Source organism: Dipodomys ordii, unplaced genomic scaffold (assembly GCF_000151885.1).
Source record: "Dipodomys ordii isolate 6190 unplaced genomic scaffold, Dord_2.0 Scaffold205, whole genome shotgun sequence".
NCBI lineage: Eukaryota > Metazoa > Chordata > Mammalia > Rodentia > Heteromyidae > Dipodomys > Dipodomys ordii.
The window spans coordinates 469,489-492,772 of NW_012267421.1; the positions used below are offsets into that span (position 1 = coordinate 469,489).

At 52.3% G+C, this 23,284-nt stretch overlaps 1 protein-coding gene across 1 annotated transcript in view; it reads right to left on the reverse strand.

The window, feature by feature from the left end:
* Window positions 1-21,190, reverse strand: part of Crhr2 (corticotropin releasing hormone receptor 2) — a 24,801-nt gene extending 3,611 nt beyond the window's left edge. Inside the window, exons 1-8 of the mRNA XM_013035137.1 lie at window positions 21,085-21,190; window positions 20,731-20,856; window positions 9,115-9,200; window positions 7,390-7,499; window positions 6,957-7,074; window positions 4,832-4,985; window positions 4,308-4,368; window positions 3,371-3,443 (exon numbers count right to left, since the gene is read on the reverse strand). Of these exons, the coding sequence (XP_012890591.1) occupies window positions 3,371-3,443; window positions 4,308-4,368; window positions 4,832-4,985; window positions 6,957-7,074; window positions 7,390-7,499; window positions 9,115-9,200; window positions 20,731-20,856; window positions 21,085-21,187 (831 nt within the window). The 5' untranslated portion in view covers window positions 21,188-21,190. The remainder of the gene's footprint in view (window positions 1-3,370; window positions 3,444-4,307; window positions 4,369-4,831; window positions 4,986-6,956; window positions 7,075-7,389; window positions 7,500-9,114; window positions 9,201-20,730; window positions 20,857-21,084) is intronic.
* Between the last annotated feature and the right edge of the window lie 2,094 nt (window positions 21,191-23,284).

Consider the following 23,284-nt stretch of genomic DNA (forward strand, 5'->3'; position numbering starts at 1 on the left):
TCAAGTGTAGCCTTGAGCAAAAGAGGTTCAGGGACAGTGCCCAGGCAGAGTTCAAGTTCCAGGACACACACACACACACACACACACACACACACACTTGAGCCACAGCTCCACTTCCCCCTCTCTCCAGAGCCCCTGACAACAGCCCAGGCAGAGTTCATTGTTTTCATTTTTAGACTTCAATTGATCCAGCTCTGCAGTGATCCCTGGCTGATGGGCTGGGGCTATGCCCAACCTAGTTTCTAGTTGTAATTAATCCTATCAATAAGCCAAGTTTCCATGTATCAGGCTCTGTGCTGAGCACCAATAAGGGTTAAGTGGCAGGTAGATAGGGTCCTTGCTTGCAGAGGGCTGTGGCTTAGCAGAGATGGTGGACACTGGGGTCCTGAGGGCCTGGTAACACAGTACTAAACTGAAAACTGAAAATGAGGCATGGTTAGCCAGACAAGGTGAGGAACCTTTGCAGGCAGAGACCAGGCCAAGTAAATGGCCTGCCATGGGAGGATCTAGGACCCAGACGGGGGTCAGTGCAGCTGTAGGTAATGGTGTGGAAGCCCAGAAAAGAAGACAGAGCTTCCTGGGAGCCCACACAGGAAGATGCACCTCTTCCCAAGGGGCCCCTGCAAGGCATCCTGCCCAGCCCAGGATACTGTCAGGTGGCCCACATGTTGAGTCCTGGGACTTCAGGGAGGAGTGCTAGGGACAATGAGCCAGCTCCCTGAAGAATCCTCCCTGGAGAGTCTCTCCCTCCTAAGACCTTCATGAGGGAGTTCATCCCTACCAGCACTCCCATTCCTCAGGGACCTTGCTTTGCCCATGAGGTCTGTGGGGTGGGCGTTGGGCATGGTGGCAGTGGGCATCAGGCTGCTGTGCCTTGTTCTGCCTGGAGCTTTGGGTGTTTCAACCCCTACTCCCCTGTGCCAGGTCAGGTGGGTTCATTGCTTAGCAATGGATCTAGTACACGCACAGTGCCACAGACAGTCTCAAGCATTGCAGGGATTTTAGGCAACTTCTGTGGACAGCCATGACTACTAACTCCACTTGAGAGTTGCACTAGATTCCATAACTCTTCCTGGTGCCACAGTGATTAGAATGGTGGGATTCAAACCGAGGCACCTGGATTCAGCCTCCCCCTAACTCTTATCACCTATATGTTCAGTGCCTCAGGAAATGAGGCCAGATGAAGCCCAGTTCCCTGGGTGAGGCCATAGTAGGGCCTCATGGCTTCTTGGTCTACCATGAAGACCACATCGCTTCTATTTCCTTGCTCCCCACTATTTTGGGGGTTGTGGGGCTTAAACTCTGGGTCTGGGTGCTGTCCCACAGCTCTTCAGCTCAAGGTGAGCGAGCATTGTACCACTTGAGCCACAGCACCACTTTCAGTTTTCTGGTTGTTTGTTGGAGATAAGAGTTGCATGGACTTTTCTGCCCGGGGCTGGCTTTGAACTGTGATCCTCAGATCTCAGCCTCCTGAGTAGCTAGGATTACAGGCATGAGCCACCAGTGCGCAGCTCCGCTTTTTTAAAAAATGCGTTCTGGGACTCACTGCATTCCATCTTGGGCACATCCTTGAGCCAAAGGTTTTCCATCACTGCTGAAATTCTCTTTTTGCTCCCAGCTGCTCCATGCTCTTGAGACACCTCCTGGGTGCACTCTGCTCCAAGTCCTGTCTCCTGGCTCACAGTCCTCTGTCCCAGCTGGCACTGTGAAACCTCAGGCCATCTGCTAACGTCTCTGAGCTTCTGTTCCTTGACTATTCAGTGGACAACTACACTGCTTGCCTTGAAAGCTGGACACAGGGTGACAAAAATTACAGAGGGCAGGGGGCCCATGTTTGGCCTGATGGATGTTACATCCCTCTCCCATGATAACTGCATCAGGTTTTCTGTGAACTCTACCTTCCAGCTCAAAAATAAGGGGTCTCTTAGCAGCAGAACACAGCTGAGAGTAGCTAGAGGAGCAGAGGTAGTGAGTTCCAAGCACCTCTCCCACCAAGGGACAGCAGGCAGAGCACAATGAGGCCAGAGGCCCGGGCCTCAGCTCTGCCAGTAGGGCTGTGACCTGGGACAAGCCTGGTTTGCTCTTCTACATCCTGGGGTCAACGCCTCAAGGCTGTGAGGATCAGCAGTGATCTGGAGCCTGCGGAGGGAGTCTAGCTTGGAACAAGGAACCCCATCCTGCAGCGAAGGAGGGTGCAGAGCAGGGAAAGGGTGCTGTGGGCACCAGGCCTCCACACCTCATCTGCCCTCCCTGGGCATTCCCTTGCTACCTGGCCATCGGACAGATTGGAGCTCACCCCTGCAGGGTCAGACCCCACCCTCGATGGCCTTTCTCAGCTGAGTGCAGGTGCATCAGAAGCCCCAGCCCTCCACTGTGGGCAGCTGGCTGGGAGGGAAGGGATCCTGGACTTTCACTCACACTGAAGTGAGTGGCTCACGGCAGCTGGGAGGCAAGGACAGTCCCTCCCCGCCATCTGCTGCAAAGACTGGTTCATCCTCTGAAGTGAGCAAAACCCTGACTGGAAGTTCAAGCAGAAGGCAAGAAGCTTTCCTGGCCATCATCAGCTTACATCCATCAAAGATGCTCCAAAGATGGGGTCCAGTGACTCCCAAAAGTCTTAGCAAAGGGCGGGAGTGAGGAAACAGAAACGTAAAGTAGCCATCTCAGTGACAGATTTAGAAGCCCACCTCTGCTGTGTGTAGGGTGTAACCCCCCACTGCTGTGTGTAGCTCCCCTTAATTTTCAGAGGGTTCCATGGCCCTTTAAGGAAGCTGGTATACACAAGAGCCTGAAATTACTAAGCCTTAAATAAGTCTTACGTAAATGCTAATTTCTTAAAGGGCTTTTTACATATTGTTTTTTTTTAATGTATGCTATATAATGGATTCTTTCTGCAGAATGCAGCCTCTACTTAAACTTTCTCTTAATTAAAGCTCGGTGTAGATTAAAGACGCGGTGGCAATTATACCTTAAATGTGAATACATTTGGAGAAGGCTGGACAAGGAACAATTGCTCATTACACTGCATTCTGCAGTCTAAAGCTCCAGGCTGGGGGCGGTGGGCAGAGCCCCGGAGGGAGTTGCTGGAGGCAGAATGAACAGAAGCCCACACCCCTATCTTGCCTCCAGCTGCCTGTTCACCTGCTGTCTCAGCACCATACCTTGCAAATAGACATTAGACTCTAGAAACTCACCAGTCAAACCCTTTCCTCACCCAAGGCCCTAGCTGTGCCAGGCAGAGCCAAGGGAAGGAATAACAAACTGGTACACAAAGCAGTGATGTAATGGAGGGGTGCTGTCCAGACCACACCTTTCCCAGGGTCTCTGTCCTGGGGGAGTTCAGCCCACTCTAGTTTCATTGAGGACTTACCAGGAGCACGAGGATGATGGGGCCTTGGTAGATGTAGTCCACGAGGTCTCCAGGCTCTTTGCCAAACCAGCACCTGTAAGGATGGTGTGACCATGGGTGGCCTGCTGAGCCAAACCCAGGGATCCCTCCCAATGTCAAACACAGGTTCTCTGGCTTGGCCCTCCTAAGCCCTGATTTCCAGGATTGTCCCTACCCAGCCAGAGTCTGCTCCCCTAGCCAGACTTGGTCCCCTGACACATTGTAGACTGTGGGCTCAAGGAGGATTACATAGGAGTCACAGGAATGTAGAGAAAGCTATGCCCCCATTCGCCCAGAGCTGAATTGCTCTGTGACACTTGGCCCATGGCACTCAGAACCCAAGCTCTGCATGGCCAGGCACTGAAGGGACAAGGCAGCATGTGTGGAAATAGGGCCTCTGCAGCCTGGATCCACGGCCTCCCCACCTCAGAGTGTTTGGCCTCTGCCAGAAAGCTCGTTTTGTATTATGCAACTCTCCTGTTCTTGGATAGATCTCAGCCTTCTGAGCATTTGCCAATGTTGAGCTCCTGGAACTCTACCATTCTTGCCCCACCTATCCCTTCTGTGCTCTCTAACTCTGAGAGCTGCTTTCATCAGGGCCATGGCTTTGGACACCCATCGATGGTGTGAAGGACATCCCAGGCAGAGACTAGGATGTCAGCGAGTAAGTTCCTGGTGGGCTCCATTAGATGCTCATTACCTGGCCTTGGATAACACCCAGATGGAAAGCCTCTTCTACATCCAGCTCTGAGGAGGACATTCCTAAAACCAGGCTTCCTAACTGAATTCATCAAAGGGAGCAGCCTTGCACACTCCTGAGTGGGGACACAGGAAAGTGACCTATCTGATTTGGCTCATGTCTTGGCCCTAGCCCAAGGCTGACCTGTATTGTCTGCCTCCAAGCTCCCATTCTACTTACTGTTCATTCTCATAGTAGAGTTTTCCGATGGCCCAGGCAATGATGATGGGGCAGGGGATACCTACAAGAAGGACAGACATGGGCTGCAATGGACAAATGGACAGGGACCCTGTTATAGAACCAAGGGTAGGGAACCAGAGGGACCTAGGATCATGCTTCTGATCTTCCAACTACAGGCCATTTATGCTCCCAGGATGCCCTGCTCCTGAATCTTGCCCTCAGTCAAGCTTCTTCTCCAAACCATGGAGGCTATGACTTCTGAGGTTCTGAGAAAGAGAAATAGAGCCAGCAGTTTCTCCTGTCAAGACAGAGACCAAGGTCTTAGGGCTGGCACTCTGGGCAGGAAGAAAAGGGCTCTTTCTGGAACATCCTTTGTAGGGATTCCTGGCTCCTTCAAAAAGAAGGTGGAAGGGTGCATGGTGGAAGGGCTGAAGGCAAGGATGTGCTACTGTCCTTGTCCCCAAGATGAAGGAGACCTTATTAACAGTACCCTCCCTCCAGCCCTGCTGCTGTGGGACCCTCACACCATCCAATGATGAGAAAGAGCCGCTTGCGCAGACGCTCAGTGGAGTAGGTCATGACGATGGCTGTGTGAAGGTAGCAGCCCTCCACCAGCATCCAGAAGAAGTTAGTGACCACGAAGTAGTTGAAGGCAGCAGTGACGCAGCGGCACCAGATCTGCATGGGGGAGGGGGGAGGTCAGAGGCTGCTGGGAGCCAGGAGAGGGACCAGAGGCTGCTGGGGGCCAGGAAGGGAGTCAAAGGCTATTGGGGGCCAGGACAGGGTAGCAAGCCTCAGGGACTTTGAGATGGAGCGCTTGGACATGATGGTGCTCACTGAGAAGTTTCATACGCCTCCTGCTCTCACTCTAGGATGAAGTTCTAACTTCTCTCCAACCTTTCCCAACACTTTTTTTTTTGTTTTTGGTGCTGATACTGGGGCTTGAACTTAGGGTTTTGTTTCACACTCTTGTTTGGCTTTTCTCTCAAGGCTAGTGCTCTACCATTTGAACCACACCTCCAGATCCAGTTTTTAACTATTTAATTGGAGATAAGAGTTGTGGATTTTTGCCTGGATTGGCTTCAAACTTTACTCTTCAGACCTCAGCCTCCTGAGTATTTAGGATTACAAGCCTGGACCAACTTCTTTTAATCAAGGAAAGGTGAGTGGGATCCAGAGATTTTTGCAGCCATGTAAAAGTGCAAAAACTAAACATCATTGTGTTCAACCCAGTGGCATCAGACTGATTCCTAGAGATGGAATGTGAACTTTCATTTGGAAAAAAAGAAAACATGATTGACATGAGTCAGAGCCACTGGAGGACAAGGAGGCCTGTGCAACCAAGGAGTGCTCCCCCGAGCCCCTGGCTTTGGGGAACTTAGGACTTGGAAGGATCAGTGGCTCCAGTCAGGCCCACTGGCTCTGGGGTTTTTAGAAATTGACCACCCCTCTAAGCTCATGGTAACTGTCTTGCTTTTCTGGGCGGCAAAGGAAAATCAGGCGCCGAGCACAATGCATGGCTGAAGTAGAAGCTACTTCTGTGACTTCCCTCTCAGTAGAAGGAGACCTAGCCCTGCTCCTTGAGGGTGAACTCCTAAGCACCTTGATTATGATGTAGGGAAACCATTCAGTAAACCTCACCAAGCCTGGTCCCAGATGAAGGTCTCTACACCAGAGTCTCCCTGGGTAGCCTGTTTCTTCTGGGCTCACCCCAGGGCACTCTCTGAGCCAAGGCTTGCATGTTGAGGCAGCGGGCTTTGGCATGAGCCATCTGAGAGGGTCCATGGGCAATCAGCCCCTATCCTGTCTAGCACAGACATCCAGAGTCCTAGATAATTGCTCTGTGCCAAGTTGCTAGTTGCTCCAGGTCTCTGCCCCCATGGCCCTAGGCCTGACCATGGGTCCAGAGGGCTGCTGCCTGCTTACTTTGAGAAAGTCCTGCTGGGGTGGGATTCCCTCCTTTTCTCCAAGTCAAGTATTGTCTCCCTAGAAAAAGCTAATATTGGAGCCAGAAGGCACCTGGTTTCTTATTGCACCTGCTCGGTCCTAAGTCAGGGTAAGCGCGGGGCCAAGGGAAGAGGCTGGTGCTCTGCTCAGGGCTAGGCTATCGAAGAGAACAGATTGTGCCAGAGTGGGGAAGGGTGGGGGGGCAACTCAACCTTCATATTTACAGACAGTGGACACTGTGCAGTAGCAGTGGATACAACCTGGGGGTGGTCCCCTAGTCCATGGAGGCAGCCATGCTGTGGAGGCTTCCTTATAGCATGGGGCATGGGTGATCATGTGATACCTCTGGATTTGTTCTGCGTGTGTGTGTGTGTGTGTGTGTGTGTGTGTGTGTGTGTGTGTGTGTGTAGGGGGTGATAATCCACCCATGCTCAAATGGGATGACAGGAGCCAGAGCTCTGCAGAGCTCACTCTCAGCCCCTTCTCCCTAAAGGACCTGAATTCAAAAGATAGGAAGGTGACATGTGAGCTGCCTGTACCGGGATGTACGTGATTCCAAGGACCCTAGCCTGGAACTCTGGTCAGGAACACTGGCTGGGGTGGAGGACAGCTCTCATCTGATTTTGCCACTAAGTGTCTGGGAGAGAAGTGGGCACCCCTGTGGCTGGGTCTGGGCCCAGGCTTGGGCTCCCCAGCAATGACCTCATTGCTCTCGTGGACTTCATGGTCGATGAGCTGCAGCATGAACCACATGGCATTCCTCAGGATGAAGGTGCTGATGAGGTTCCAGTGGATCACATTCCGTAGGCAGCGGATGCTCCTGTGAGGAGGCAGGGTCAAGGGTCAGCAGGCTCAGAGTGCAGATGGGGCTAGGGCAAGGGGTTAGTCAACACTGAAGATCAGCTGAGAATAGACTGTACTAAGTCAGCTTGGGGTGAGGGCAAGGCTGACATCAAGCTGCTCTCCCTAGGGTGGCCATGGTGGGCCACTTAGCCCCCCACATGACTGCAGGTGGTCAGTGGCCTGCACCCATTCCCGCATGCCTTTGCACTTGACTTTACTCTTGATCCCCATGTGGAGGCTCTGCCTAGGAGAGGGAGACAATGGAGGCAGGGAGGAAGGAAGGCCTACTCACCGCAGAACCAGGAGGAGCAGGAAGGCGGCCACCAGGGTCGCCATGGAAACACAGTGGCCCAGGTAGTTGACAACAAGGGCAATGCGGTAGTGAAGGTCATACTTCCTATGCTAGACAGACAGACACAGGAAGGGGAACATAGGTGTGTGAGGACGGAGCTGGGCATGCCACCCTGGTGGTCCCTTGGCGCCCTGACTTGGGGCAGAAGACGCTCCAAGTGTCGAGCCAAGCTTGGCTCCTGGAGCTCAGCGCTGTTGAAGCCCAGTGCTGTTGTCTTGTCCTTGTCAAGCCTCCCAGAATGCATTTTGTGGCAAGTTTGGACATAGTCTCTTTTAGGATATTGCAGAGATGTAGCTACATCTAAATAAAAACAAACAAAACTGGGCTCCCTAACTGGCTGAACAGCTGAGTGTATCTCTGGGCCTCAGTTGTCACAGATATATACCGGGCCAACGTATCCTCCCACCTTGGAAGCAGGGACTCAGGCAAAGTTTGAGGGTGGATTGGTATTGCTCAGCCAGGTTGGCACTGCAGTGAGGGGTACAGTGTCGGCAGAGCCCTTGGGAGTACTATTCAAACTGTTGTGGTTTTTTTTTTTTGGAGGTGGGGGTTGAGACAGGATCCTATTCAAAGTGAATGAAAGCCAACTTTTTAATATTATTGCCAAATGCTGGCAATTCTAAACAATGATAGTGACAAGGGATTCCTTCCTGCCGGGGAGAGGGTGCCCTCTCCTCTGCTATGTTGGTTTACCAGTACTGGAGCAGCTGAAAGAATGTATGCAGTGAAGACAGAGGCAGAAACCTCTTCCTCTCTAAACATTGGACCACTCCAGCTGTCCCTGGAGCCCTGGGCTCCTGTTTGATAGCTTCTTCACCTTCTCATGGAGGGCACATGTTTCTGCCTTTGCGCTAGATTTCATTTGGAGAAAGGCTCCAGCCCCACTGAGCATCGCTCTGGGTAAGGATTGGAACAGGGCTGCATTACTTTGGGTCAGAGTGAAGACAGGTTTGCTACAGGTGCAGCTCAGTAATACAGCTTACCCAGGATGCACTGGGGGTGGGTTCTAGTCCCATTATGCCCAGGATGTACTAGAGGCTGGTTCCATTCCTAGGATGCAGCAGGGGCGGGTTCCGTTCCCAGCACTACCCCCAAAAAAAGCTGGACCCTGGACCATATGGACTCCCAGGCCTAGAGAGGTCCAATTTCCTGCACACAGCCCTGGGAGTCCACGCCTGTTTCCTCGGGAGTCTCCCAGTCAGAGGAGGAAGAGTGTGCCTGCTCACAGGGCACATGGTCACGCCCTTGGTTCTCCAGTGAGCTCTCCTGGAATTAGGAATCTATGTCCCCTTCTTCACTCCCACCATGGTGTCAGACAGCACAGGACAGGCCTAGGGCAAAGGCAGGGAGTAGGGCTGCAGAAAAGAGGGCTGGTGACACAAGGATGGGCTCTGCTATCCTTGGATTCAACCTGCATCCCACTACCTATGCTGAATCCCACTACCTATGCTGAATCTCCCTACCTGATGAGTTTCCCTACCTGTGCTGAGTCCCACTAACCTTCCAGACTGCCATACCTGTCCCGAGTCCTTCTACCTGTGCTGAGTCCCTCTACCTATCCTGAGTCCCATACCTGTGCTGCATCCAGCTACCTGTGCCAAGTTCTGCGTGCTCTGTGTCTGCTATTTGCATTAGGACCAGGGTGGGGCAGGTGAGGCTACTCACCTTGTCATCCAGAATGGGTTCGCACAGTGAGTAGTTGATCCTGGAGGCCCAAGTTCCATTCTCCAGGCAGTCTCGGTAGGCATTCCCTACAGAAGTGCCAACCACCAGGAGTCAGGTCAGTCCTCCCTGGCTCCCTTCCTCTTAGCACCCTTGGGCCCCAAAACATAATTCATGCCTGAAAGCTTACACAAAGGCCATTTATGTGAGAATGGCACAGAAGCCTTATTTTATATAGCCACCACACAGCCCATCTTAGATGCAATCTTCAGTTCTTTGTACCCTTCCTTTCATTGTGTTCCTTTGCAACAATACTGAGCCCAATTGTGAGCACTGGGTTGTGGCTGAAGATTTGCTTTTAGCACAACAAATAATTTGCATCCTCATTTCAGATCATTTCACATTTCTGTGCTCTATACTTCTTTTCCAGCACTTGGATTTGAACAGTGCCTGCAATGGTATAGTGCATGTTTCCATGGGCCAGGACCTCAGCTTCTCCCTGTACACAGTGCTTATGGCCACTCCCTGGAGTAGGCTCTAGGACAGTTTTGGCCCACTTCGCCTATGAGGACACAGGCACAAAGGGAATGAGCTAACTGCCAAGGATAAGGATACAGAGTGACAAGAGGATCATAGAAAATTTGGCGTGGCTTCTGTTCTTAACCACAAGCCCACCTTCTATACAGCCCACCCATAACCTCCCTCCAGGAGGGACCCCTCTCAGCTGAGACCATCCAACCCCTGCTGCCTCTGCTCCACAAATGGCATCAGCACCCCCCCACTCCTGCCTGAGTGCCGTTCTGAAACACCATTGTTATGGGGTAATTGTACAACACTTTGCTCTCTGGCGAATGACAGTTATTTGTGAGTTTTTCTTTGGGGCTTATATTAGATATAAAATATAAAGCTAATTAAGATAAATAGCTCATAGAGCCCAGAGTTACAGAGCCGGAGGGGAACTTCAGATTGTTTTTGGAAGCAGTGAGTTCTGAAATAATCAAGTTATTTAAAAACCCACTTCCGCTGAGCTGACAGTGAGTTAAAAGCAATGGAACCATGCTTGCTAAAGAGCAGAAACAACAGGGAAGGTTCTATCAGCTTAATCATTCCCAAATTCGCTGCTCTGAGCTCACAGATTTTTCAGACTAGTGATTGTGGATGAACTGGTCATGCCTGCAGTGCCTGTAAGTGGGAGGCCCATCTTGGGCAGGATCTGGTGGGTCAGTCCAGGGACACCCATGCTGACTCTGACCCTTAACTCAAGGGGAGCTGCCCCTTGGTCTGCCCTGGCACCTGACTACCCAGGGGCTTAGATGCTGTCCAGTTTTCCTGAAGTCCAGAGCTAGGTAGGCCCTTCCTCCAGAAAGGTGACTGCTCTGATTGCTTTCTTCTGAGCACCCACAGTGCTGAACACTTAAGCTCCAAACTGAGAAGTTGAGGCCCTGAGGAGTTGAGTACAGAGTCTGGGCTCTCTTTTCCCAGCCCCTTCCTCCATCCCTCAGCCCTCTGTCTCTGGGCCTTCCTCCTGGACTGGCACTCTTACCTCCCTGGTTCTTTCTCTTGCTTCCTCAATCATGATAGTTTGTCTTTAAAGCCATCAGCAGCTCTTTGTTGCTTTCAAGAAAAGAGCCTAACTGTCTTGGCATAATATCAAAGCCCTCAGCACAGACCCCCTCCACAGGGTCTGATGCTTACACTGGCAGGCCTGGCATGGGCCCATCTCCATGCCTTGACCCACCCTCCCCATGCTCTCAGACAAACACCCTCCTATCTTGTCCCAGCTCATGTGCTACCTCTTCTGTGGGGCTTTCCCTAGCACCTTGAGTCCCTTCTCTTTCAAGGGCCTCTTCTATATGTCCCATCTTTTGATAGACAGGCATTCACTTTTATGGCCCTACAGTAACAGTTATTTTTGTATCATAATCTAACACACACACACACACACACACACACACACATACATACACACACACACTCAATTCATTCCAGTCACACAAAACAAATTTTTTCTCAACAAGAGCTACAATATTTTCTTTTTTCTTCTGTTCTGATATATTCTATTCATTTTGTATGTAAATATTGGTCATGACCCATTAAATAGATTCCAGTCTCCTAATGCCCCATAGTCCACAGATTTAAAAATAAAAATCTGTTTTAGAGACTTCATCTCTTTGGGTCCTTTTCTTTGGTATGACTTAAAGCTCCCTGGGGACAAACAAGTAGACAGAGACCATACTGGAGTCATTGGTTCCCCCACACACACCGAAGGTAACCATGGTCCAGGGGGGCTGAATCAAACTGACTTCTATTTGCTGAGCTTTGGAAGGTAGGGTGTGAGACATGGCATGTGAGTCTGGACAAGCTTTTCTCTAGGGTTATGGCTACAAGCCCTGGGCACCAGAGGACTGGAAGACAGAAGAGTCTGCCCTTTGAGGGAGCTGCCTATGCAGCTAATTAGGGCACAGAGCCCTCAGGCACAGCTTAGAAAGGAGAAAGCACCGCCCCCAACAAAACCACAGGAGGATGGGCATGGAAGTCTCAGGGCTCATGGCTGGGCCAGACATGGGGTTGGATGCAGTGAGGTGGGTGCCCATTGCCATAGCAACACAGGTGCCCCTGCTGAGGATCGATGCTGATGTTGTGCAGAGTGGCCTGCCAGGGGCATTAGGGGCTGGACAATGAAGGCAAGGCCCTCTCTTGCTGGTCTCTGTGGTTTAAGAAGTCTGGTTCCCCATGGTATAACCCCTGCTTTCACTGTATATGATGTTGGTATATGTGGAGGGGAAGGGAAAAAACAAATCATTAAAACAGGGATACAGGAGGACCCATTGCAACAATGAGATGTACAAGTCGTTATGTCGAAAAATGAACTTCACAACTTTGGTGGGGGGTCGGGGGGAGGGAGGAGGATGCAAAGGGATGGGAAGGGGAAACAAAGGAGGAGGCTACAATGCTTGATAAGAAATGTGCTCATTATCTTGACCATGTAATTGTAACCTCTCTGTACAGTATTTTCACAATAAAAAAAAAGAAGTCTGGTTCCCATTCCCCAAGTGGCAGCCATTGAAAGTTCCCAAAGCAAGGGACTTTTTGCTAATGGTTCCTGGTTCAAGGACTTGCCTGGAGTGGTCAGAAACCTGGAAGATGGAGAACTTTCCTAGCTATAGTCTTGTCTCTAGCTGTCTGGGTAACTGTGGCTAAGTTCTTCCTTCTTGGCCTCAGTTTCCTCACAGGTTTGGACATTTACCCAAGTTGGGCACATAAGTGAGACTGGCATGTGGATGGTGTGTGTGTGTGTGTGTGTGTGTGTGTTGTGTGACATATTAGGGTGTGGGAAGAAGTAGCAATGTGGTAAGTGAGTTCAGAGAGAAAACAGCAGGTATAAAGATGATAAAAAGAATCTCAATGAAAGCTGCTGATAAATAGGAGACTGGGAACTGGGAGAAGAGAAAGCAACAGAGAGAGTTATTATAATACACACACACACACACACACACACACACACACACACACACACATATATATATACACATCTGAAATACTATGTTAAAATCCCTTGGTGCAATTAATACAAACTAAAAGAGAAAATGAATGACAGGAAAGTAAAAGGGTTTTTGTTGGGGAGTGGGATGACAAATGGGGAGGGTGAATAAGGATGAGCATGATCAAAGTAGTTTATTTGCATGAGTGAAAATAGAACAATGAGTCCTGTTACATTGTTTTAATAGGTGGGGAGGGGTAAGGAAGGGTAATAGAGGGGTGAGTTTGATCAGGATACATTGTTTTTACGTGTCTAGAAATGTCACAACGAAACCCACATTGTACAACTAATGTATGCTAATAGAAAAGAAAAAGGAGAAAAAGAGAAAGACAAGAAGGGAGGGAGAGAAGGTGAATGCAGACTGCGAGGAACAGAAGCAATGCTCACTGATAGAGTAAGGTTGGCATGCAGGCCCAGAACATTCAGCACCATGGACAGCAAGCCTCTGGCTCACCCCCTCACTCTGTACTTCCCCTTCTCTGCAGGTGGAAGACGTTGGAGAGCTCCTACCCCAACCCTCCCAGCTCTGGGCTCACCCTGTGGCCTGCGCACAAAGCAGAGGTCAGATAATTAGTTCCCCATTCTTTTAAGGCAGTCCCAGCTCCATCAGGTGGCTTCCAGGACTGACAGCTCCTCAGGGGCCTACTCCTCCCTTTGCCTGGCTCCTCCCAGACTAAGATTGTTCTCTTTCTGATCCTTCTGAAAGAAAAAAAATCAAAACAAAACGTTCAAAAAGTCCCGCTTGCCCACCTAGCCAGGAGGCCCTGTGCAACAGAACTTCACCTTCTATACAGCAAGGCTGAGGTTCCCTAAAAGCAACCTAGCCCATCCTCACCTGTTGCACAGATGTGAGCACAAGGGTCCCACAGGATGGACCATAACTGAGGCTGTTGCCTAGGTTACTGGGGAGCTCAGTGAGGGTGAGAGACTCAGAATAGGACAAAAGGACAGTTTGCCACCTGGGTGTCCAATCACCACCCAACTGCATGAGAAAGACAAGAAACCAATCATGTCACACACACACACACACACACACACACACACACACACACACACATGCAGGAGGCCTCACACTCACACCACCCCTGCAACCTGAACTGTAGCCATCATGGGAGGTCAGCCTCAAATAGCAAACTTGTGGGCAGCAGCCTGGACACTCCAGGTTCCAAGGATAGCACCTTGAAATTCTCCTTGTGAATTTAGGGGTACATACTCAGCTGGGAATTTGGTGGGACTTACTCCATCAGTTGTAAATTAAGAGGGCCCTACTCCCTCACCTGGATATTTGGGAAGACCTACTCCCTCAGCTTGGGGTTTAGGGGCCCTACTCAGCTGGAAATTTGGCGACTTATTCCCTCAGCAGGAAATTTAGGGGTGCCTACTCAGCTTGGAATTTAGGGTCCTACTCCTTAGTTGGGAATTTAGGAAGACCTAGTCCCTCAGTTGGGAATTTGAGGGGCTTACTCCCTCAGTTGGTTTGGCCCTCCCATGAGGCATACCTTCTCTGGGGATCTCTGTTATCAGTTTCCCTGGAAGGGGAGGCTTTGAGCCCCAGTGGATGTCGCTGGCTGTGTCACCCCTGCTGGGTCTTGGCTGTGTCCAGATCTTTCTCACTCCTCTCACTGCCTTTAGTTGGGCTCTTCTGGATCTATCCATCTCCTTCCTGTCTGGATTCTTGCCTTTGTCTTTTTTTTTGAAATCCTTGACCTTGACTTTTCTTACCTTTTTCCAGGGAAAATATCCTAGCCATGGCTCCCTCCCATCCCGGCCTCCACTGCTTTCAACAGTCACTGTTGGCAGAGAGCATGACTCACCATGCCTCACCCTTGTTTGGAAACCACTGAGGGCCGGGCAGTCAGGCTAGTGCCCAGCTTCACAAGCAAGGTGTATCTCCAGAGTGAACACTCCTACACAGCCAATTCTGCTATAGGCCTGCTAGGACTGCCTGTCTCTGCCTTACACATTTTTGTCCTGGTCTGATGACACAAGGAGGAGGTGGGTGGTGGGAAATCATCTGGTGGGAGACTGACAGTGAGCTGGTGGCACCCATCTTGGAGCCAGCCTGGCTTGGAAGGGGTGCAGGGTTGAGAGACTCAGAATCTGTCATTGGCAAACACATTGAGCAGGAATGGCCTCTCTGAGGCCATCTGCCTATGGCATCTAAGGGTCCTGGAACTTTTTGTGTGGTGCTGCTCTGGGGTTTGGTCTATGCTGACCTTCCAGAAACACCCAGCTCCTGTGTGCACAGGACTCTTTTTCATTGAGTAGGCATGGTGCAATCCTATTTGTAGGAGACAGTGGGGAAAACTGAATCTTAGCAGTATGGAGCAGCTTAATGGAGACCATAATGGGTCTGTGAAAAAGTGGAGGTGTGTTGAGTTGAACCCAGCTTACTGTGGAAGGTCATCCCTTCCACAGGATAGGAGCCTGTGGAGGCCCTGGCCCCTGCTCAGCCTCTTCTGTGTTCAGCTCCCTTCGGATGGCTCTTGGCTGTCATGGGTGAAGTGAGTGATGTGGAAGCCCTGAGGCTTGTCTGGAATTGCTGGATGTAGGCAGAAGGCGCCCATAGAGAAACTGAGGCCCAAAGATGGGGAAAACCCTGCCCTGGGGCAAGTCAAGCAGTCAAGTGAGCAGAACCAGACCTGGCTCTCAACCTACAGAGAAGAAACAGAGGGAGAAGAGGTCTCTAGCTGCTTGGCAGAATCATAGCCTCCCCTCACCACCAGCAATTCCCCTTTGGGGCCAAGGGTGGCCTTTCTATGGAGGCTTTTGAGCACAGACATTCTCAGTCTAGGTAAACAGATGGCCTTCAAAGGATTCTGAATAACACAAGGCTGTGACACCTAGAATGAGGAGCAGCACCATCGACATCCAAGACCACATGCGACTCCTTTACATCCCTCTTGCTGAGAATTCTTAGCTGTCTGCATGGAGCACAGGCAGCTAGCCAGGGCCTACGTAGGTCACATCTTCTCTTTCCCTTCTGCCGGACAAATGAACTCTAGATAAGAAGCTGGAGCACCAGTCGCTCACTCAGGAACCAGCACAGCCAGGATTTGGAACAGGTCTAGATCCCTCCATTCCCCAAAGGTACTGGTGGATGCAGACCCTGTTGGACTGTGGGGGCACCTTGTCTGACATGGTCAACAACTGCACTGGGGCCCAATCATGAAGTCCTCTGGAAGCTTCCTGAGGGTTGCTGGAGAGGGGACCTCCTTCCACTTTGGAGCTTTAGAGATCCAGACTCTGCTGTAGTTGCTGCTGGTGGGATGGACAGCAAAGGTGCTTCAGAGAAGGGAGGGACAAGGTTGAGGTCACCATCTGGTCTTGGATAATGACTTAAACGACATATCCTGAAAACCAAGCAGCACCCTTCTGGACTATTCTGGTCCCATACAATAGACTATGGACAAGCAGCCCAGGTCTCTCATTCTAGCAGAACAAGGCCACGGCTTAGCTCTTCATTCCTCTTCCCACTGTTCCTTCCATCTGGCACATCATTGGCACAATTTTTTTGAGACCTCCATTCAACAACTCCCTCTTTAGGAGTTTTTCTAACTTTCTCTCTTTTCTCTTGGAATCATCCCCTCCCATGTGCTGCAACAGGCTTATTGCACTATTTCCCTCAAAAGCAAACATTACAAGGTTTTCTTGAAGAATCTGTCTGCCTGTTGGTCTCACAGTTATGGCTGTGAATTCCTGGGGAAGGGGGAGGAGACTGGGAGGGGTGGTTCAAGAAGTAAGGCTTCTCTGGGCCCAAGGCTCCAGAGCCAGCAGATCCCTCCAGAATCCAACAGCTGGTTGTTCCGCACAGAGGGCCCTGCTGACAGCCACTCTACATGTCTAGATGTTCCCCCCATCACACCGTCCTACTTTCTTTACTGAGCCACACTTTCTGTGATGGCCTGCCTGTCTGGCTGCCCCTCACCACCCAGGGGGAGACAGTTCTCATGCTCGGAGAGTGGGAGGGGCTTCAAGTCCTTGGGAGATGGAATGCAGGCCAAGACCAAATCTCCCTGGAGACTGAGAATGCAACCTGCAGCTTCCGGCTCACAGCTTCCACTTCCTCAGCCCAGAAGGCTGAGGTGTGGGTTGTGTGGAGGCCTTCCCCAGGTGGCAGCTCTGCCCCTGGGTGGGTCCTTAATTGGTGAGGCACACACAGCTCTGAGTCCATTTGGGCCCAATCCAGCCCCTGTAGGAAGACTCTCAGGCTGTGTTCTTGCTCACCAAGCCCCTCTTCGCAATCTGGATTTGTGTTAACCAGGTCTTACAGCCCTGAGGCTCCTAAAGGTAGGGTTCAACATCTTCTTCCACCCTGCAGGGTTGGAAAAGGGGTCCCTACTTGTGTTGGGGTGTTTCCATTTTGGGATGCTCTATCCCTCCTCATGAGGTGAAGGTAGGTAGGCAACCCTGTCCCATAAGTGCCACAGAACGGATGGCCCTTAGTCCCAGGAGGGTCAAAGAAGCCAAGGATGAGCTATGTTGTACTTCCTTCCCATGAGGAAGATGAGCCAGGGTGTCTGGAGAGGAGATAGCAAATATCCCTGTGCAGCCACCAGGACCACAGGCAAGAGAAGTTCTAGACCATGACAGATAGAATGGGGGATGGAGCAGGCAAAGACACGAAAAGTGGTGAAGGGACAGGGGTAGATGGACAGAGGGAGAGGGATGCAAAGAGAAGATAGAGAGGGAGGGACAATAGAGGAGAGAAGAGGGAGAGGATAGAGTTAGAATGGAGAGAGGAGATAGAACAAACAGAAAATCTGGGAAAGACAAGAGATACAGGAAGCAGGCTGGGAAACTCATAGCAGACAGAGGCCAGGCAGGCCACACACAGAGGGAAAGTGGAACAGAGATACATACATGGAGGGGCTCAGAGGAGTCTATGTATAATGGAACTTGGTGCTCTGCCCATAACAACCATGGCTGGGTTAACCTCGTTCCTTTCACCCTGAAGAGGGGAAGACGGAGGCTCAGGGAGAGCATGTGACTGAAGTCCATATCCTATGCATCAGATGCACCTGCTCAGGGAGGCCTCTGCAGGATGGCTGCAGGGAACCAAGAGAGTTGTGCAGAGAAAATGGTCCCCAGCTGGTCACTAGGGATGGTGGCACTGCAGAGTCACTTAGGGAGAGCAAGGGTCCCCTTGGTGGGCTAACTCTGACTTGTATTCCCAGCCAGGGTCCCCAAATTTGGTTCCTATGATCCTGTGGGTTCCCCAATGTGCTTTTTTTGTCAGTCATGGGGCCTGAACTTTAGGCCTGGGTGCAGTCCCTCAGCTCTTCAGCTCAAGGTGAGCACTCTACCACTTGAGCCACAGCACCACTTCTAGCTTTTTTGTTTATGTAGTGCTGAGGAATTGAACCCAGGGCCTCATGCATGCAAGGCAAGCACTCTACCACTGAGCACCTTCCCAGGCCACCCCCCCATGTCCTTTTAACAGAACTTTCTGCCTAACTCAGCCCAGCTGTTCTCTGAGAGGCCGTGGGATAGCTTGGTCCTTGTTCTGTTACAGTTCTGTCACTTCATGTCTCAATGACTCAGTTTCCCATATGGTCAGAACATTACCCCCCATCTCTGAGCGGAGTAAGGATTAGTACAGACATGCAGAAGGTCAGGTTAGGAGGAGGGAAGGGAGGACTAGAGGGGATATGTGGTATTGATTTAGTTCTGCATTGTCTAGCATGTCCTTGACCTCTAGACTAGTGTGTCCTTGACTTCTGGATAGCATGTCCTTGACCTCAGGCAAGTCCCTTTCCTTCCCTTGGCTTAACTATATCTGGAAATAGTCTCTGGGTATGCCTAGTCCAAACTCTGACCTGGCCTCCCAAGCTTGTCTCTCACAACAAGAGATGCCTCTGGCCACCCCCACCTAGCCAACTGCTTCCTGGAAATCACACTCAGGTTTACTTCCAATGCCAGCACATCCAGTGAGCCTGGTTCCATCCCTGGATGCCTCCCTACCTTCCCTTTCCCGGCCTAGTCATTTCCAGTTCCCATGGGCCTGATTCAGAGCCACCTCTGCTGCACAGTGGCTGTTCTACTGGGCCACTGCAGTCACCTTTTACTGCTCTTCTCCCTCCTGGACCCTGGGACCCAGAGCAGAGCTTCTCTAACCACAAACTCATCCAGCTCCCTCCAACACCCACAGTGAGGCCCTCTGCAATGCTGTGCATACTCAACCTTCCATATCTCTCTGGTCTCATCTCTGAGCTTCTTATTCTTCCCTTACCTGGAATGCTTCGGCTCTGCCTATTACATATTCACCTGCCAAATCCAGTCTTGTTCTAGAGCTCAGAGGTATAAGTCCTGTTCTTCCTGGCTGGAGACCTGAGTCTCTCTTACCTCCCGTAAACCTTCCTTGCAAACTGAATGTGTCACTACTGGAGATGGTGTTGACATAGGGTTAATAGTGAGAGCTCCAGGCTCCCAGCCTGCATGGTTGCACAGAGCTAGTTAGAGTCCTGAGTGGTTTGTCCTGCCTCTCAGCCTCAGCCCAGAGCTGGTTAGAAACCTGGATAGTTCCTCCCTGCCCCTGGGTCCCCCAACCCAGACCTGTTTAGAACTCTGAGTGGTTCCTCTGTGCTCTGAAACCCAGCCCAGAGCTGGTTAGAGCCCTGAGTTATTCCTGCATGCCTTAGCTCTAGTGTTTCAGTCTGTGCACCCATGAACACGAATACAGTGTTTCCTCTCAGGGATCATGACTTGGTGGTTTTGAGGCAAGTTTTCTGTGCTAAGCTGAGATGAAAGCTGGTTAGGGAGCTCTGCCTAAGCCTCTCCCTCATCTGTGCACCCTCCCTGTACACTCCTGCTCCCTCCACAGGGCATTGCGACAAAGCCATCAGCCAATGTGTCTGCCACAAGGTTGACACATAGTGGGTGTGCAATAAATTGGTTGTCTAATACTGTGTGCAGCTCTTTTCTAAAGAGGAGGCCCAGGCCCTGCCCTGGGCCAGGGGTTGCTGGCTTCAAGGCTGGCTGGGAAGAGCAGTGCTGAGTCCAGGCAGAGTTGGAAGCCTGGCAGAGCTCCCTTGAACTGTGTGTGAGAAACTTCATGGTCACCATGGTCCTGGATATCTTAGCTTCTGGGCTCAAGATGGATCAGGTCCTCTGGTGTCCACTGCCTATCCTCAAAAGCTCACAGAATCCTAAAGAGCAAGAAGTCATCCTACACACCTGGGTGGGGTGGACCTTTCTCCCATGGACATCTATTATGATTGGGGGAGGGAGGATTCTCACTTCCTTGCCATTCCCACTGCCTCACCAGCAGCTTCCTAGGAGTACCTGGCCCTGACCTGGCCCGGATTCCTCGGAGCTCCAGGCAAGTACAGTCAAGGACTGATGCCTGGTACTCATGCAGACACCACTGGCTTGCCACCAACCACTTCTCACCAAGAGAGCCCCAGCGGGGAGAGCTGTACAGGCACACGTGCATGTATGTGCATACATGCATGTATTGCACACATGTACACGCCTGCACATGGGTATTCGCACACATGCCTCTGTGTGCCTGTGCGTGCTGACGCAAAGGCCGGACCACCATTCAGGTGCTGGAATGTGGAGAGGGCTTGCGGTTTCCAGAATGCGGGATTTCGATAAGCAGCCTGGCTACAGTGGCAGGAGGGCTCTGCTGGTGGGGTAGGGTTTAAGAGGCTAAGAGCTCCAGGGTGCAGGAGCGGCCATTGCTGCACCCCAGGTAGGCTTGGAGAGTCAAAGATCTGATCGCTATTCACCCTAAGGTGCGGGGTTTGTGTATACACCACGCACTCCCTTGCATTATGTAAACAAAAGGATGACGCCCTAATGGGGGAATGAAGGCATTCCGAGAGGTTTGCCCCAAGGAGGGGGAACTGTTTCCCTCTCCTTGCGTGGAACTGGAGAACTGTAGGCAAATCTCACCCTTATGGAGGTTAAAAAGCGCTACGAAGGGCAGGAATAGTAGGCGCGCCCCTAACTTAAATGTGGGACTCCCACCGTATTCTGGCACCGCGGCCCCCTGAAGGATTCCAGACGCCTGTGGCCAAGCCCTCCCCGCTTCCCGCTCCACGCTCCTGGAAGGCCAGGACGAGGACACTCACGGGTCGTGTTGTACTTGATGCCGTTGAAATACTCCGGACACGGCCTCTCCACCAGGGCTCCAGCCGCGCTCTGGGGCCAGCACGTCCCGATTTGGTCCAGGGTCGCGTTGCAGTAGGAGCGAGGACCTGACGGCCGGAGAGAGCGAAATGGGACTGAGAGGGGACGCCAAAGGCGCGAGACGCCCGGGCTCAGAGGGGCCGCCAAAGGACCGGGGCGCCGCGGCTCAAAGGGGCCGCCAAAGGCGCGGGGCACCAGGGCGGAGAGGGGCCGCCAAAGGAGCGGGGCGCACGGGGCGCTCTGAGCGCACGAGGGAGGGATCCCGCTTCGCTTTGGCCCGGCCGCCTCCCGCCTACCGTCCAGATCCAGGGGCGACCCCCAGCCGTCCCAGGGCAGCTCTTCGGCCAGAGCCAGACTGCAATTGGCCTCCAGCAGGCTGTGGAACAGAGCCGCGTCCATCGTGCTCGAAGCAGAGCGGAGGGACTGGGAGTGGGCGCCCAGAGTGGAGTCGGTGGAGCGGGTGCGAGGGTCCTGGCCCGGCTGCCTCCGCCCTCGCCTGGCGGGCCACCCCGGGCCTCTGTACCGGTGTACTGGAGATGCGAAGCCAGGACCTTCCTGGAAAGGGGCCGCGGAGCGCACGGAGCTGCGGAGCGCACGGAGCTGCGGAGCGCACGGAGCTGCGAGTCCACCCCGCTCTACCGCTGCCAATGGCGGCTCCAGGGGGCGGGGCCGGAGCTGTTCCCAGCGGGGTCGCCCTTCAGTCCCCGGTCCCACGCCCAGTGTCCTGGCTCTCTTGTCCCTGGGCGGCGGTGCTGGGTAGCTTCCGCCCCGTCCGACGAGCGCAGGCTCGTGGGCTGCTGGGGCAGCAAAGCGCCTGCCGTTGGAACCTACTCAGCCTCCCTCGCCGGGTCTGGGACAGGGACGCCGCCCCACCAGAGTCGGCTCCGCTCCCCAAGCCGGTCACAGGGACGGGTCGTGGGAAGAACAGTTCAGGGTCAGATTTGCACCTTGGAGAAGACCTATAGTCTCTGGGAAGGGAGTGGGAGGGGTCTGGAAGGGAGCAAAGAGGCCACCAAAGAGACTCTAGAGAGGTGGACTGGCGGAAGACCTGTGCCAGCCGTGGGAGCCGGGATGTGGACATTTCCCAGCATGAACTCCACCTGATGAGGGATTGGTCATCTGAGGCCAGGGACAACACTGGGTCCTCATTTTGGTGACTGGGGGTTGGGGAGGTGAGGAGATAATGTTGCCATTTGACGAGATGGAGGTGACTAGGGGAGAACTTGGTTGAAATCTGGAAGATTCCTGGCAGCCCAGTTTTAGGGCCCTGAGCACCAGAGAGAACACAGTGAGCTGTGAGAATGTGTCTTGCTTTTTCCTGGCTTGGGCAGAGCCATCAGATAGGTTGTTGTGCTAGGAGAGGACACCAGGCCCCACGACAGGAATTCGTGAGCCAACACTCACTATGGCTGGTCGGCTTACCCTCAGTGCTCAAGGTGGACTTGCTGTTCGTGTGTTAGATGGACTAGGGCTCAGGCAGGGCCCTGGGTGTGGCTTGCTCCAACTGAGGCTGTATTTTTCTCCTGGCTCCCCTCTCCCCCGGTCATATTACCCCAGGCAGTCTTGCTTATTGTCAGGAGTTTTTCCATCAGTGTTCTCTGAGGGTTGCTCCATCCCCAGCCCTGAGACTTGTCTGTCTCCTTCCCCTGCTGCCTCCATTGGGAGTCAGTGTGCTAGAGAAGGCAGAGACCACCCTGTGCCAGTCCTGTGCCCTAAGTAGAAACAGGCAGAAAGCAGGCTGGCATGTCTGTGTGTTCCACCCTCGCCAGCCTCCTTACTAATGCTGCCACTGCCCAGCAGAGTGAGTGAGCCTGCAAATGAACAGAATTCCAGGGCTGAGCCTGTCATCTCTCCAGGGCCTGTCAGCTAGCAGCACCTAGAAGCAGAGAGGTCATCAGGTCTGACTTTGGGCTCCGGATGGAATTAGTGCCCCAGTTCAACAACGGGCAAGACCTCAAAGGCAAAGACCCTTTGGCATCACTAAGAAGCAGTGCAGTACAGGAAAGGAAGGTAGAGTCCCAGCCTGAGTCCTGGTCCTGATTAGCTGTAGCAGGATTCCATTCCCAGCTCCCAGACTGAGCCCCAGAGTAGATGCTAGGTCAGCCTGTCTTCAATAGAAAGCAGCACAGGGTCACTGGCAGGCCCTGCACTCCACACCACACAGCAGGAGCAAGGAAAAGGATTAAGCCAAGTTTAAATGGTTAATGTTCTTATCACCAGGTCCTGGCCTCAGGAGCATATGTTTCTGGATGGTGAGCTGCAAGTTCCCTGAGGCCAAAGACACCTGGGCTTAGAGGCAGGCAGATTTCTGCAGAACAGAGTGCTGGACTAGCCTGCTTCAACTGCAAGGCACAGGCAAGGCAATTTCCTCTGGGAAGTGCCCATTTGGAACCTCAAAGTTTCCAAAATGAAGGGCAATGGGTGGGAGCCTGACTGCACACCCATGGACTCACGGGCCCTGAGCTCAAAGATTCAGGTCCTTTCTTTGTGGATCTT